A 15,734-nucleotide genomic window follows, 5' to 3' on the forward strand; every position below is an offset into this window, starting at 1 on the left:
CTGTTATCCATGTCCATTGATTTGGCTTATATGCATGCATACAAGTCCTTTGGTTGATCTCTTCCCCTTATCCCCTCTTCCCCTACTTTCCCTCCCAGGATTAATAGTCTGATCATTGTTTCTCTGTCTTTGGATCTGTCCCTGTTCATCAGTCTATGTTGTTCTCTATATTCCACAAATGAGTGAAATCATGAGGTATTTATCTTTCTCTGACTGGCTTATTTCACTTAGCATAATGCTGTCCAGTTCCATCCATCCATGCTATTGCAAAAGGCAAGAGTTCCTTCTTTTTTACTGCAGCATAGTATTCCATTGTGTAGATGTACCACAGTTTTTTAATCCACTCATCTGTTGATGGGCACTTAGGCTGTTTCCAAATCTTAGCTATGGTGAATTGTGCTGCTATGAACATAGGAGTGCATATATCCTTTCTGATTGGTGTTTCTGGCTTCTTGGGATATATTCCTAGAAGTGGGATCACTGGTTCAAATGGGAGGTCCATTTTTAGTTTTTTGAGGAAGCTCCATACTGTTCTCCACAGTGCCTGCACCAGTCTGCATTCCCACCAGCGGTGCAGAAGGGTTCCTTTTTCTTCAAACACTTGTTGATTTGTTGATAATAGCCATTGTGACAGGTGTGAGATGATACTGCATTGTCATTTTGATTTGCATCTCTTGTATAATGTGACTTTGAGCATGTTTTCATATGTCTTTCAGCCTTCTGTATGTCCTCTTTTGAAAACTGTCTATTTAGGTCCGTTGCCTATTTTTGATTGGATTGTTTATCTTTCTGTTGTTAAGTTTCATGAGTTCCCTGTAAATGTTGGAGATTAAACCCTTATCGGTGATATCATTGGCAAATATGTTCTCCCATGCAGTGGGTCATCTTATTGTTTTGTTGATGGTTTCCTTTGCTGTGCAAAAGCTTTTTATTTTGATGTAGTCCCATTTGTTTATTTTCTCTTTAGTTTCCATTACCCTAGGAGCATTATCAGAGAAGGAATTCCTTCGGCATATGTTTGCGATTTTGTTGCCTGTGGATTCCTCTAGTATTTTTATGGTTTCCCATCTTACATTTAAGTCTTTTATCCATTTTGAGTTTATTTTTGTGTATGGTGTGAGTTGGTGGTCTAGTTTCATCCTTTTGCATGTATCTGTCCAATTTTCCCAACACCATTTATTAAAGAGACTGTCTTGACTCCGTTGTATGCTCTTGCCTCCTTTGTCAAATATTAATTGGGCATAGTGGTTTGGGTCGATTTCTGGGTTCTCTATTTTATACCATTGATCTATATGCCTGTTCTTGTGCCAGTACCAGGCAGTTTTGAGAACAGTGGCTTTGTAATACATCTTGATATCTGGTATTGAGATCCCACCTACTTTGTTCTTCTTTCTCAGGATTGCTGCAGCTATTTGAGGTCTTTTTTTTATTCCAGATGAATTTTTGGAACGTTCATTCTAGATCTGTGAAATATGCCTTTGGTATTTAATGGGAAGTGCGTTGAATTTATAGATTACTTTGGGTAGTATGGAAATTTTAATGATGTTGATTCTACCAATCCATTAACATGGTATGTTCTTCCATCTGTTTATGTCTTCCTCTGTCTCTTTTTTCAGTGTCCTGTAGTTTTTTGCATATAAGTCTTTTACCTCCTTAGTAAAGTTTATTCCTAGGTATCTTAATTTTTTTGATGCTATGGTGAATGGGATTGCTTTTTTAGTCTCACTTTCTGTAAGTTCACTATTGGTGTAAAGAAATGCCATAGATTTCTTGATATTAATTTTGCATCCTGCTACATTGCCGAATTCATTTATTAAGTCTAATAATTTTTTGATGGATTCTTTAGGGTTCTCTATGTACAGTGTTATGTCATCTGCAAATAAGGACAGTTTTACTTCTTCTTTTCCAATTTGGATGCCTTTTATTTCGTCTTCTTGTCTGATCACAATGGCTAGTACTTCCAGTCCTATGTTGAACAGGAGCGGTGAGAGGGGGCATCCCTGTCTTGTCCTTCAATTCTTAACGATAGCTTTGCTGGATAGAGTAATCTTAGTTGTAGATGCTTGCTTTTCATTACTTTGAATATTTCTTGTCAATCCCCTCTGGCCTATAAAGTTTCTGCGGAGAAATCCGCTGTCAGTCTTATGAGAGCAACCTTGTAACTAGCTGCTTCTCTTGCTTTTAAGATTCTCTCTATCTTTAATTTTTAATAATTTAATTATGTGTCTTGGTGTGGGTCTCTTTGGGTTCATTTTGTTTGGGACTCTTCACTTTCTGGACTTCTTTGTCTCTTTCCTTTGCCAGTTTATGGAAGTTTTCAATTATTATTTTTTTCAAATAGGTTTTCAGTCTCTTGCTCTGTCTCCTCTTTTTCATGTACTGCCATGATACGAATATTGTTTTGCTTTATGTTGTCCCGGAGGTTCCTTAAAGTATCCTCATTTTTTTGGATTCTTTTGTCTTTTTCGCTGTTCCGACAGGGTGTTTTTGCTACCTTGATTTTCAAATTGCTGATTTTGTTCTCTGCTTAATCTGATCTGCGTTTGATTCCTTCTAGTATATCCTTCATTTCAGTTATTGTATCCTTCATTTTTTTGCATGTGTGGTGATAACATTGAAGATTTGCTCTGTTAACAACTATCAAGTATATAATACAATACTGTTAGAGTCATCATTATATACATAAGATCCCCAGAATTTATTCACTTAATAGCTGGAAGTTTATACCCTTTGATTAACATCACCCCATTTCTTCCATCCCTCAATATCTGGCAGCCACCATTCTACTCTCTATGAGCATAGCTTTTTTAGATTTCACGTATAACTGAGAACATATAGTATTTATCTTTCTTCTTTGACTTATTTCACTTATCATAATGCCCTCAAGGTTCTTCATATCACAAAACCCAGGGCTTGCTTCTTTTTATGTGTGTGTCACATATTAATTATCCATTCATCCATCAGTGGACACTTAGATTGTGAATCTATCTTTAATACTATATCACCTTAGTATTCATAGTACCAAATGAATATGGAATATGTTGAGTTCCATATTCATCTGGTACTTCCCAACTGACTTTGATGCACTGATGAGCACATGAATTGAGTACCGGCCTCTTGTCTGGTGTTTTACTATAAGCTCACGAGCTATAGTGGTATAATTACTTGCACAATTTTCCATGAGTGAGCATGTGAACTGGCAAAAGGTCTAGTGCAAAGCCACAACCTTAAATTATACATTTCCAAAATATTAAAACATATGCACAAATAATACAGGTATTTTTAAAGATTGCAGAAAATTAATAAACCTTGCTGCACAAAATAATGTTTTGGTAGTCTCCAGCATGTTAATATTTGGTACTATATAGCACATTGCAGTGAGCCATTTAAATGCAGTTTTCTTAAATAGTTAAAATAATGTTAAATAGTGGTGAAATGGTTGCACAACAATGTGAATATACTTAATGCCACTCAATTTTACAATTAAAAATGGTTAAAATGGTAAATTTTGTTACCAATAAAAAGCAATTTTACAAACAAAATCCAAATTGCAGTGGCAGAAACTCTGCAGTACCTCTGTGGTTCCCTAAATTATCCCTAAGGTTCTAAGAAGCACAGTTTGAAAACCACTGCCCTGCAGGATAAATGCAAATACCTAAGCATGACATATCTATTGTGCCCTTTATGATATGTTCTCAGCCCTCTTCTTGCCTCACTGTCACTCTCCATTTCATGGCTTTCTTCATATTCATATTGAACTACCTGTAGTTCCTAAATGCATAATGCTCTCTCACAAACATGTCCCTTGATATGTGCTGCCTCATCTTCCTGGAATGCGCTTACATCCTTCTTGCCTACCCTTCCCTCTTTCATCAGCATTGTCCTGGTTATCCTTCATAATTTCAGCTCAAATTTTCAGTTCTTCTCTGATGCCTTCCTTTATCTTCTCAGGTAAAGTTTATCACTTCCTCCTATGAGAACCCAGTTTTACAATACATATCTCTTCCTTTAACATTATATTTGTAATTATTTGTGTGTCTATCTCTCCTGGTAGATTTGAACTCCTTGAGAGTAGGGATTGTGACTTATTCATCTTTATATCTATGACTAGAGGCCCAGTGCACAAAAATTTGTGCACTCGGGGGTGGGGGGGTCCCTCAGCTTGGCCTGTGCCCTCTCGCAGTCTGGGACCCCTTGGAGGATATCCACCTGCTGGCTTCGGCCCGCTCCCTGGGGGATCGGGCCCAAGCTGGCAGTCAGACCTCCCTCTGGCAGCCTGGCAGCCCTCGGGGGATGTTCATTTGCCAGCAGGGAGCAGGCCGAAGCTGCAGTCAGACATCCTTAGTGCTGTTGAGGAGGCGGGAGAGGCTGCCGCCACCACCGCTGTACTGGCAGCCATCAGCCTGGCTTGTGGCTGAGCAGAGCTCCCCCTGTGGGAGTGCACTGACCACCAGAGGGCATCTCCTGCATTGAGTGCCCCCCTGGTGGTCAATGTATGTCATAGTGACCAGTCATTCCCAGTCTTTCTGCTGTTAGGGTCAATTTGCATAGTGCCCTCTTACTATATAGGATAGAGGCCTGGTGCATGGGTGGGGGCCGGTTGGTTTGCCCTGAATTGCTGGGGTCCAACCCCAGCAGGTCCAGGGGTCCCCAAAGGTGTGGACGGAGTCGGCGAAGAAGGAATGACACGGAGACAGCGTTCAGTTGATCAGCAGCCTAGCCAGGACCTCTAGCCAGGATCTCCAGCCAAGTTCTGTTCAGGATCTCCAGCGAAGTTCTGGTTAGGTTCTCCAGCCAGGTTCTGTAGCCATGTTCCCTTGCTAGGTTCTGTCCATGTTCTCCAGCCAGGTTCGGTCACCAGGTTCTAGTCAGGTTCTCTTGCCGTGTTGTATCCAGGTTTTGTAGCCAGGTTCTGTCTCTAGGTTCTTCAGCCAGGTTCTCTCGCTAGGTTCTGTCTCTAGGTTCTGTGGCCAGTTTCTGTCCAGGATCTTTTGCCATGTTCTCTCCAGCGAAGTTCTTCTGTGTCTAGGTTCTGTGTAGGCTCTGTGTCTAGGTTCTGTGTCTAGGTTCTGTCTAGGTTCTGTCAAGCTGTTGTCTTGTTACATCTGTATTTATACCAGTTGATTCCAATCCTATCAATCTCTATTCCAAAGGTTAGGGCGTTTCTTATCTCCATTCCAGGGAGTAAAGATTATGTAGCTTAAGCATGATTGTTCGTAGTTAAAGTGATTAATTACCCGCCTGGCACTTAGTTGAGGGGTTTTATTCCCTCCCTAACTTCAGGGGAAAATCCCTACCTGGGGAAACAACCTTTCTCAGAGAGGTGACCTTGCTTAAAACACAGTGCCAAGAAGGTGAGCAAACATATTAAGAACAGTATGCCATATATGCCAGATCCCTTGAAACAGCAAGGATGGACCGGCTCCCGGCACTGAATGGTGTCCCGGGTCAGGGTGGGGTTCCCCACGGGGGTGCCTGGTCAGCCTGGATGAGGGGCTGATGGCTGTTTTCAGGCTGCCCGCACCCCCTTCAGGGTGGGGGTTCCCACTGGGGTGCCTGGTCAGCCGTGATGAGGGGCTAATGGCTGTTTTCAGGCTGCCTGCACCCCCTTCAGGGTGGGGGTCCCCACTGGGGTGCCTGGTCAGCCTGGATGAGGGGATGATGGCTGTTTGCAGCTGGTCACACACCCTTCAGGGTGGGGGTCCCCACTGGGGTGCCTGGCCAGCCTGGATGAGGGGATGATGGCTGTTTGCAGCTGGTCACACACCATTCAGGGTGGGGGTCCCCACTGGGGTGCGTGGCCAGTCTTGGTGAGGGGCTGAGGGCTGTTTTCAGGCTGGGGGTGACGGAAGCTCCCAACCACTCCTTTTTTGCTTTTTTTATTCTGGGCCAGCTTTAGCTTTGAGGCTTGGCTCCAGCTCTTAGGCCTCCACTGCTGAAAGTAGGTTTCTGGCCTTTGCTTACAATGTTGCGATCCTGCTGGCTGAAGCCCGGTGGACTAAAGCAGGTTTCTGGGATTTTGTTTAGCTCTATATTTGTTACATAGTTCCTTAGAGTTGCAGCTCAGAGGCCTGCATCGGCAGGCGGGGAACGTTGGAGTCCTCCGTCACTGAAGCAAGCCAGCCTCATGTTAGTTTCAAGCTGCCTGGCTGCTGGACACCATCTTGGCTGGCAGTTAATTTGCATATCTTGCTGATTAGCCAATGGGAAGGGTAGCGGTCGTACGCCAATTACCATGTTTCTCTTTTATTAGATAGGATACCTAGTAGAGTGCCTAGAGCATTGTACAGATTCAGTAAGTGTTCAGTGAAAACCTCAGATGTGTGGAGCGAGGAAAAAAGGAAGTGTCCAGGATGTCTCAGGTTTGCTGTTTGTTGGGTGACTGGTTAGATGGTGAGACAGTGAAAAGGAATAGTACTGAAAGTGAAATATATTTGCACTGAAAGTGAATTCTGTTTTGTTCAATGTTTTTATGCGATGTTACATGGGCACAGCCCACTGGATGTTATTCAGTAGGCAGCCAAAATATAGCTTTGGACCACAGGAAAAAGATCAGGCTTGGAGGTATTGATTTAGGAAATCATTAATATATGTATTTATTGGAATTCTAGGAATGGATGAGTATATATAGTAAGAACAGAGCTTAGACAGTCCCAAGAAAATACCAACATTTAATGGATGGAATTTGGGAAGACTATACCATTAAGTAGACTGGGAATGATTGAGAATGGGGAAACAGTAGTTGCCTGGCTCTAGAGGAGAAACTTCAGAGTTCAAGAGTTCTTTTATTAAATGTTGTTTATTTGTTAACCATAATGTGAGGATATTTTTTCCATTGATTTTTAGAGAAATTGGAAAGGAGGGAGGGGGGGAGTGAGTGAGAGAAACTTGGATGTGAGAGAAACAGTTTTTTATATACATTTTCTGTCAATCATTTCTTGTTTACTTCAAGTCTGTCCTCTTTCCAAGGTACCTGGTACCTTTAAATGAGCAACATAGCTCATTTCCATAGAGCACAGAGATTAAGACCACGGACTTTTGTGCCAGACTGCCTACATTTGAAGTCTGAGTCTGTGACTTTCTGACAAGTTACCTAACCTGTTTGTGTCTCAACTCTCATATCTGTCAACACATGAGTAATCATACTGTTTAAATACTTTATAGGAATATTGTGAGGATTAGATTAGTTATGTACAGGGATGGCCAAAGTAGGTTTTCAGTTGTGACTACATGAAACAGAATTTATTCTTGTATTATTATTTATTAACTAGAGGCCTGGTGCACAAAAATTTGTGCACTTGGGGGTAGGGGATCCCTCAGTCCCGCCTGTGCCCTTTCGCAGTCTGGGACCCCTCGGGGGTAACCATCTGCTGGCTGAGGCCTGCTCCCTGGGGGATTGGGCCTAAGATGGCAATCAGACATCCCTCTGGCAGCCTGGCAGCCCTCGGGGGATGTCCACTTGCCAGCGGGGAGCAGACCTAAGCTGCAGTTAGACATCCTTAGCGCTGCTGAGGAGGCAGGAGAGGCTCCTACCACCACTGCAGTACTGGCAGCCATCAGCCTGATTTGTGGCTGAGCAGAGCTTCCCGCTGTGAGAGTGCACTGACCACTAAAGGGCATTGAGCATCTGCCCCCTGGTGGTCAGTGTGTGTCATAGTGACCAGTCATTCCCAGTCTTTGTGCTGTTAGGGTCAGTTTGCATATTACCCTTTTACTATATAGGATAGAGCCCTGGTGCACGGGTGGGGGCCGCTTGGTTTGCTCTGAATGGTGTCCCGGATCAGGTTGGGGGTCCGCTTGGGTGCCTGGCCAGCCTGGGTGAGAGGCTGATGGCTGTTTGCAGCTGGTCACACCCCCTTCAGGGTGGGGTTCCCCACTGGTGTGCCTGGACAGACTGAATGACGGGCTGATGGCTGTTTGTAGCTGGTCACACCCCCTTCAGGGTGGGCATCCCCACTGGTGTGCCTGGCCAGCCTGGATGATGGGCTGATGGCTGTTTGCAGCTGGTCACACCCCCTTCAGGGTGGGGGTCCCCACTGGTGTGCATGGCCAGCCTGGATGACGGGCTGATGGCTGTTTGCAGCTGGTCACACCCCCTTCAGGGTGGGGGTCCCCACTGGTGTGCCTGGCCAGCCTGGATGATGGGCTGATGGCTGTTTGCAGCTGGTCACACCCCCTTCAGGGTGGGGGTCCCCACTGCGGTGCCTGGCCAGCCTGGATGACGGGCTGACGACTGTTTGCAGCTGGCCATACCCACTTCAGGGTGGTGGTCCCCACTGGGGTGCCTGGCCAGTCTGGGTGAGGGGCTGAGAGCTGTTTTCAGGCTGGCATGTGTCCGTCAGCCCCACTTATGCCCTCTCACAGTCTGGGACGCCTCGGGAGATAACGACCTGCTGGCTTACGCCTGCTCCCGTGTGGCAGAGGGAAGGCCTAATCCCTAGGTGCAGCCCCAGTCACACTCAGGGTAGGGCCGATTGGGGAGTTGGGGTGCCGCCCCCTGTCACACTCAAGGCAGGGTTGATGGGGTGGTTGCGGCGCCACCCCCTGTCACGCACAGAGCAGGGCCGATCTGGGGTTTGGGGCGCTGCTCCCTGTCACGCACAGAGCAGGGCCCTAAGGGAGTTTGGGGCTCTGTACCCTCTCACACACAGAACAGGGCCGATCAGGGGGTTGGGGAGCTCCCCCCTGTCACGCACAGAGTAGGGCCGATAGGGGAGTTGGGGCACCGCCCCCTGTCACACACAGAGCAGGGCGGATCAGGGGGTTGGGGCACTCACCCCTTTCACACTCAGGGCAGGGCTGATGGGGAATTTCCGGCTCCACCCTGTCACACACAGAGCTGGGCCCATGAGGGGTTTGGGGCGCAGCAACCTGTCACAGAGCAGGGCTGATCAGGGACTTGGGGAGCGCCCCCCATCAGGCACAGAGCAGGGCCGATCAGGGGGTTGGGGCGCCTTCCCTTATCAGGAACAGAATAGGGCGGATAGGGAGGTTTTAGGCCCCGCCCCCTGTCACGCTGCTCCAGGGTCCAGGAGGCCTCGTGGCTCCGCTGATCCCAGTGCTGGGAGGCCTCGCGGCTCCTTTTGACACAGGGGCAGTGAGGCCTCGCTGCTCGGCTGATCCTGGTGCTGGGAGGCCTCGCTGCTCCACTGATCCCGGTGCTGGGAGGCCTCACTGATCCCGGTGCCAGGTGGCCTCGCGGCTCCACTGATCCCAGTGCCGGGAGGCCTCGCCGCTCCGCTGATCCTGGGGGCATGAGGCCTCGTGGCTCTGCTGATCCCTGTTCTGGGAGGCATATTACCCTTTTACTATATAGGATAGAGGCCTGGTGCATGGGTGGGGGCTGGCTGGTTTGCCCTGAAGGGTGTCCTGGATCAGGGTGCGGGTCCCGCTTGGGTGCCTGGCCAGCCTGGATGAGGGGATGGTGGCTGTTTGCAGCTGGTCACACACCCTTCAGGGTGGGGGTCCCCACTGGGGTTCCTGGCCAGCCTGGATGAGGGGATGATGGCTGTTTGCAGCTGGCCACACCCCCTTCAGGGTGGGGGTCCCCACTGGGGTGCGTGGCCAGTCTGGGTGAGGGGCTGAGGGCTGTTTTCAGGCTGGCGGGTGACTGAAACTCCCAACCTCTCCTTTTGTTCTTTTTTTTTCTTTTTTTCCTGGGATTTATTTACCTCTATGGCTGTCACTGGAGCTGAGAGCCGGCTTTAGCTCTGAGGCTTGGCTCCAGCTCTGAGACCTTGGCTGCTGAAAGCAGGTATCTGGGTTTATTTGGGTTCTATAATTGAAACACTGTTGCAACTTCAGCTCGGCCAGCTGGCTGAAAGCATGGTTTTTGTTTAGCTTCTATAATTGCAACATTGTTTCTTAGAGTGCAAGCTCAGAGCCCAGCAGCCGCAGGCGGGGAAACTTGGCTTCCTCCTTCACTGGAGCAAGCAAGCCTCCTGTTCGCTTCAGCTGCCCGGCTGCCAGCCGCCATCTTGGTTAGCAGTTAATTTGCATATCGCCCTGATTAGCCAATGGGAAGCGTGTCGGAGGTACGGTTAATTCCCATGTTTGTCTATTATTAGATAGGATTATTGTACTATTTTTCATACAAACAACTGTAAACCTACTTTTGCCCACCCCTAATGAAGTATGTAAAACAGTGTCTGGCTTATAGTAAACACTATATAAAGTTAGCTGTTATCACTCTTTTCATCATTATCATCCCTCTGTAGGCACTTTAGTAATGATAACAACATGATAAAAAATAGCTGTTCATCTAATTTCAGGGAATTAATTTAAGGATTATGTGTGATAATGGATATAGGAAGTAAGTATGCAAATGGTTGTTGACATAGTGGTTGTTATCTGCCTGTCTGCTTTGTTTCCATGGGAAAGGATGAGAAGTGGCAAGAGACTCAATTATGTATATCTAATATTTGGACATTTTCCTTTGAATTTTATTTAAGGAGGCACTCTAAGAAAAGTGAACAGGATTGAGAAGTTTCCTTAAAATTGATGAGTGAATATTTCTATAGGGTCTTTTTTTCCTTTTACCTTTCTTAGCATAAATGTAAGTAATAGGCTTGATGCTTCACCAAGCAATTTAAATTTTGTTTCCTGCTATTAGGTATTAATATTAACCGAGGCCTCCTATGCTTGGGGAATGTGATCAGTGCTCTTGGAGATGACAAAAAGGGTGGCTTTGTGCCCTATAGAGATTCCAAGTTGACGCGATTGCTTCAAGGTAAGCACAAAGTGCCTCTAAAAATAAGATAGAGTAATTATGATAGTGCTGAGAAAGCAGAAATGGAACAGGTGAAAAGTCAGATTTTTGGACTATCACATACAGAGCTGTCTAATTGATAAATAGGAGAGAGACCTGTTGGCAAGCAGACTTGTAAGATAATGGAAAGATGTCTTCATATATGGTTTGAGAGCCAAGAAGTGTGCAGAATGCCAACTGTACTTATACTTTGTATCTGAAAATGAATTTGGTTACTGTTTCTTTATTAGTGCTGATAAGCAGAATTCCCTGAAGTGTTAAAATCTACATAGTGGGAGCATCCTAGGAATGTTTAATCTCTATAGTGGCTCCTGACTTACTTAGGCCAGGCCCCAATTGTTTTAACATGATTAACTGCTGAAATCACAGACTCTTAAGAATGAGGACACATCCAATAGGATTTCAAGCTATTATTATTTTATACATCAAAAATCTTTGTGTTTTTATATTGTCACAAATAGGAAATGGGTAGATACTCATTTCTTTGTTGTTACAGCTCTGATTTTGAAGTCTCCAGCCCATATAGACAGCTTTGCTTGCATTTTACTTGTTTGATTTCATTTCCTTCCATTGTTCCTTTTCAGATTCTTTAGGAGGTAATAGCCACACTCTTATGATAGCCTGTGTGAGTCCTGCTGACTCCAATCTAGAAGAAACATTAAATACCCTTCGCTATGCTGATAGAGCAAGAAAAATCAAGAACAAACCCATTGTTAATATTGATCCCCGGACAGCTGAACTTAATCATCTGAAGCAACAGGTATAAGGGACTTGCAATTTGATGAGAAAAATTAGAAGAATGTGAATGGAATGACAGAGCTGCTTCTGTTTCTCAGCTTCTCCTTTATCAGAAATTTAAACATAGTGGTTAAGCATATTTGTTAGGGAATTATTACCATGTTAATAATTCCTATTAATATGGTTGTCACATTTAAGATGCGGGGCTGGCATTGGAGATTTAACGGATAAGAAGTGAACATTGAGATAAGATGAAAGGTAGGCAGAAATCAGATCAGATCCTGGAGGTCCTCACATGACTTGTAAAGAATTTGGAATTCAACCTGAAAGTTTTGAGAAACCATTGAAAGTGGGTGGCCATTGGAAGAGGGAGATCACTAGCAAATCTCAAGAAAGTGGATTTTGGGGGGAGCAGGACTAGAAATAGGAAAACAAATTGGGCTGTTATAATAACTCAGGCCTGAACTAAAGACAATAGCAATAGAGATTTAGAGAAGGGGACAAATTAGAAAAACAAATAAGGAAGTACAGTAGAATGTATAGGGCTTAATTAGTAACAAACCTGATGTGGAAGGGCGGGAGAGGATAATCAAGGTTAATTCTCAGGTTTCTTGCTTGGACAAAAGAATAAATGGTAGTACCAGTGATTAAGTCAGGGAATATAGGCTGAAAAACAGGGTCAGATAGAAAATGATGAAACTCATTTTGTGTTGTTTGAATTTGAAGGGATTGAGGGGATATCTAAGTAGAGTTGCTTAGTAAAAGAGCAGAATGCTGTACAATAGACAGTGAATACTAGATAAGGTAATGGTAGAAACTGATAGGCTCTTCTTGAAAAAAGGGAAGATACAAGAAGACAAGAGGCAGTAATCAAGGGTCAAGGGATGTAGATTTGTTTATTTGTTTGTTTTTAAAATATGGAAGAAACTTTAAAAAGTGAAAGAACCAATTGGGAGAGACTAAAACTGATAATCAGGACTAGTTGATAGGGGGCTATCTTTGAGTAGTTGAGGTTCTGAGAACAAATAAAGATGGATTTGCTTTAGACAAGGGACTTACAATTTGCCCCAAGACTAGAAGAAAAGGGGTTAAGGTAGGAATAATACAGTGACACTAATTTAGAGGGATCACCTGCCCCAAAACTAGAAGAAAAGGCTTAAGATAGGAATAATACAGTGACCCTAATTTAGAGGGAGAAGATAAATTGTGGAATTTTCTACTTTATCTTCTCAGTTAAGTAGGAGGCAAGGTCATCTTCTAAGAGCAAGCAAGCATGTAATAGGGTAGAGGGATTGACCACAAAAGACTTGAAATCACAGAAATAGAAGAGGTAGTTAACTATAAGCTTGAATTTGTGGTAGTGTCACTACGACTGCATGTGCAACAGCTTAGTAGCCCTGGTAGAAGAGCCGAGAAGGCAGGTCATTGGATTGATTCATGCTTGGGGGATGAAGTTTTCTTGCCTTACAGGGTATAATACTCTTTCAACTGGGAATCTAGTGTTTTCCCAACTGTCCAGAGCTCACTCTGCCTCTGGCCTTCCTTCTCAGTGATAATAACTACTATTCAGTTAGTCTCTTTTCTTCTCTCCCCTTCTCCTCCTTTATCTCCTTCTCTCCTTGGGAGCCACTATGGAAAATACTTGTAATTTACCTGTTCACAGTATCATCTAAATTATAAAATACCACACACTCAGATCTCTCCCTCTATTTTCTTTCATGTGTATGCTTATTGCCCAAAATGCTCTTTTTCTTAGTCATTTATTTGTTCCAACAATAAATGTTTATTGAACACTATTATGTACCAGGTACTGTGCTAGAATACATTGTTGAGCAAAGCAGACACAGTTGCTGCCTTCATGGAACTTATTAGGAGAGACAGACACTAAACACATAATCATACCAACATATCCTTATAAACTACTAGAGGCCCGGTTCGTGAAATTTGTGTACTTGGGGAGAGTCCCTCAGCCCGGCCTGTGCCCTCTCCCAGTCCAGGAGCCCTCAGGGGATGTCCTAAGCTGGCAAACATCCTTAGCACTGTCGCAGTGGAGGGAGAGGCTCCTGCCACTGTGGCTGCGCTCACCAGCCGTGAGCCTGGCTCAGGGCTTCTGGCTGAGCAGTGCTCCCCCTGTGGGAGCGCACAGATCACCATGGGGCAGCTCCTGCATTGAGCATCTGCCCCCTGGTGGTCAGTGTGCATCATAGCGACTAGTCGTTCCGCTGTTTGGTCGATTTGCATATTAGCCTTTTATTATATAGAACAGGGGTCCTCAAGCTACGGCCCGCGGGCCACATGCAAATACAAATATTGTATTTGTCCCCATTTTGTTTCTTTACTTCAAAATAAGATATGTGCAGTGTGCATAGGAATTTGTTCATAGTTTTTTTATTTTAAACTATAGTCCGGCCCTCCAACGGTCTGAGGGACAGTGAACTGGCCCCGTTTAAAAAGTTTGAGGACCCGATATAGGACTAGAGGCCCAGTGCACATAAATTTGTGCACTCGGGGGTGAGGGGTCCCTCAGCCCGGCCTGTGCCCTCTCGCAGTCTGGGACCCCTTGGAGGATATCCACCTGCTGGCTTAGGCCCGCTCCCTGGGGGATCGGGCCCAAGCTGGCAGTCAGACCTCCCTCTGGCAGCCCTTGGGGGATGTTCATTTGCCAGCGGGGAGCAGGCCAAAGCTGCAGTCAGACATCCTTAGCGCTGTTGAGGAGGCGGGAGAGGCTGCCGCCACCACCACTGTACTGGCAGCCATCAGCCTGGCTTGTGGCTGAGCAGAGCTCCCCCTGTGGGAGTGCACTGACCATCAGAGGGCAGCTACTGCATTGAGCGTCTGCCCCCCTGATGGTCAATGTGTGTCATAGTGACCAGTCATTCCCAGTCTTTCTGCTGTTAGGGTCAATTTGCATAGTACCCTCTTACTATATAGGATAGAGGCCTGGTGCATGGGTGGGGGCCGGTTGGTTTGCCCAGAATGGTGTCCCGGATCAGGGTGGGGTGCCTGGCCAGCCTGGGTGCGGGACTGATGGCCGTTTTCAGGCTGGCCAATGACTGAAGCAACCAGCCTCTCCTTTTTTTCTTTTTGTCTTTTTTTTATTCTGGGATTTATTTACCTTCTATAATTGAAACATTGTTGCTTTCGGGCTCAGAGCCGGGCCGCGGCAGGCAAGGAACCTTGGCTTCCTCCATCACTGGAGCAAGCAAGCCTCATGTTCGCTTCAGCTGCATGGCTGCCGGCCGCCATCTTTGTTGGCAGTTAATTTGCATAACGCCCTGATTAGCCAATGGGAAGCATAGCAGAGGTATGGTTAATTACCCTTTTTGTCTTTTATTAGATAGGATAATCATACCAAAATATCCTTATAAACTGGGATAGTGTGCTGTGAAAGTATAGAATAGGATCTTCTGTTATATATCTAATCTGAGAAGGCTTCCTGAGATTAGCAACATTTGAATTGAGGTCTAAGGGACTGAGTAGGAATTATCTGTGCAGAAAAGAAGGAAGAGGATTCCAGGGAGTAGAAATAGGATGTGTAGCAAAGTACAGTGGTTAAAAGGAGTGACATTGCAGCCAGACTGCCCAGGCTCAAATCCTGGCCATGTACCTTGAGCAAGTTCTTTGTTTTTCAGTTTCCCTATCTATAAAAAGGAAATGATTATTATACCTGCTGCATAGAATTTTTGTGGGGGTTTAGCTAGTACATGTAAAACACTTAGAACAGTACCAGGTATATTGCAAGTCTACAAAGGTCTTAAATGGGGAAGAAGTATAGTGCATTTGAAGAAATCAAAGAATGCCAATGTGGCTAGAGTGGAGATAGCAAGGAAAGAGTATTCCAGTATTAGACTAGAGAAAAAGAAAAGTCCTGATCAAAGCCTCATGGACTATGTGAAAAATTATTGGTAATTTACATTTTTAAAAGATGGTCTGGCCACTGTGTGGAAATGGATTGTAATGGAGGAAAAGTAAATTCCTGGAGACCACCTGAGAAGTTACTAACTACAGTGATCGAAGTGAGGATAATGGTGGCTACATTTAGGGTGGTAGTGGTGATAAAAAGAAATGACCAGTGGATTAGTTAAAGGGATGAGGGTACAGCACCCATATTTCTGGTGTGTGAAGCTGCGTATTCCCTGACTAGGAGCTCACTGGTTTGGGGATAGCAGACAACTTAGTGAAATGTTAAGTAGATACTTGAATATATGGGTCTAAATTCAGAAAGATC

The 15,734-nt window shown here is 45.0% G+C and overlaps 1 protein-coding gene across 1 annotated transcript in view; it reads left to right on the top strand.

The window, feature by feature from the left end:
- KIF4A (kinesin family member 4A) overlaps positions 1–15,734 on the top strand; it is a 177,614-nt gene that overhangs the window by 49,485 nt on the left and 112,395 nt on the right. Inside the window, exons 9-10 of the mRNA XM_081080846.1 lie at positions 10,613–10,729; positions 11,353–11,528. Of these exons, the coding sequence (XP_080936972.1) occupies positions 10,613–10,729; positions 11,353–11,528 (293 nt within the window). The remainder of the gene's footprint in view (positions 1–10,612; positions 10,730–11,352; positions 11,529–15,734) is intronic.

The sequence above is a fragment of the Myotis nattereri genome (assembly GCF_964212035.1).
Source record: "Myotis nattereri genome assembly, chromosome: X".
In the NCBI taxonomy this organism is placed as follows: domain Eukaryota; kingdom Metazoa; phylum Chordata; class Mammalia; order Chiroptera; family Vespertilionidae; genus Myotis; species Myotis nattereri.